This window comes from Ursus maritimus, unplaced genomic scaffold (assembly GCF_017311325.1).
Source record: "Ursus maritimus isolate PB19 unplaced genomic scaffold, ASM1731132v1 scaffold_3191, whole genome shotgun sequence".
Classification (NCBI taxonomy): Eukaryota; Metazoa; Chordata; class Mammalia; order Carnivora; family Ursidae; genus Ursus; species Ursus maritimus.
Genome location: NW_024425777.1, coordinates 1 through 1,137, shown reverse-complemented (window position 1 = coordinate 1,137; position 1,137 = coordinate 1). Strand labels below are relative to the sequence as shown.

General features: G+C 49.3%; 1 protein-coding gene across 1 annotated transcript; it reads left to right on the top strand.

Annotated features, from left to right (window-relative positions):
- Positions 1-215: 215 nt before the first annotated feature.
- On the top strand, positions 216-891 carry LOC103679827 (alpha-1-antiproteinase 2-like; the record flags this gene model as incomplete). The annotated part of the gene is made up of 1 exon (XM_008709364.1): positions 216-891. A coding segment is annotated over one exon (676 nt), but the record flags the coding sequence as incomplete, so codon positions are not given.
- Between the last annotated feature and the right edge of the window lie 246 nt (positions 892-1,137).

Below are 1,137 nucleotides of genomic sequence, written 5' to 3'. Positions count from 1 at the left end.
TCTGGCCTTCGGTCTCCTCCTCTGTGAATGGACAATGGTCCTGTGCCCTAGGTCATAGGTCATCACAAGAAGGTAGTGAAATGAGACAGCAAAGTGCCTAGAATGGGGCTCGGCACGTGGTGAGCCCTGTAAAATCTTTGCTATTATTCTGTCCTTCCCAGGGCCGGCACATTGTAGCGGTTTTAGTAAATTCTGGGTGATCCCCTTGGGGTCAGTCAGCAGCCAGGGGACTCACCGTGTGGCCTGACTCGGGCGTGGTGCCCCTCTTCCCTCTCTTGCAGGACCTTGCCATCCTCCATCACCTGGATTCTCCTCCTGCTGGCGGGCTGTGCTGTCAGGTTCCCGGCTCCCTGCATGCATCCAGGCAGGATTCCAACCTCCATCAGCATGTCCCCTTCCCCAGCATAGCCACCAAACTGGCCAACTTTGCCCTCAGCCTGTACCATGAACTGGCCCATCAGTCTAACAACAACATCATCTTCTCCCCAGTGAACATTGGGATGGCCTTTGCTAAGCTCTCCCTGGGGACCAAAGGTGACAGTCGCACCCAGATCTTGCAAGACCTAGATTTTAACTTCAAGGAGACACCTAAGGCCACTGTCCACAAAGGCTTACAGCATTTCCTCCACACCCTCAACCTCTCAGATGGCCAGTTCCAGCTGGCCAGCAGAACTATACTATTCAGTGATAAGAATCGGAAGGAAGTGCATACGTTTTTGGAGGCCGTCATGAAGCTGTCTCACTTCTCCATCAACCTCAGAGACACTGAGGAGGCCACAAAACAGATCAACCAGTATATAGAGAAGGAAACCCAAGGAAAAACTGTGGGTTTGGTCCAAGATCTTGACAAAGACAAAACTCTTGTTCTGGTGAATTACATTTTTTTTCATGGTAAGTTTTACCACCAGTCTGAGCTGGTTCAAAAGGAAACACACAAAAATATTCTTAAACACTTAGTTTGTAAGCTTTCTTTGGCAGTGCGGGATATAGGGCATCGCTTTAGCTGTTATTCACGGTTTCCCACACACAACCACAGTCAGACTTTCCGTGATTAACTAAGGTCAGGTGATGATGGTTGGACAATCAAATCATCACCTTCTCTGCAGGACTTTTCAGAGCCTTTAATGTTCTAGTGTG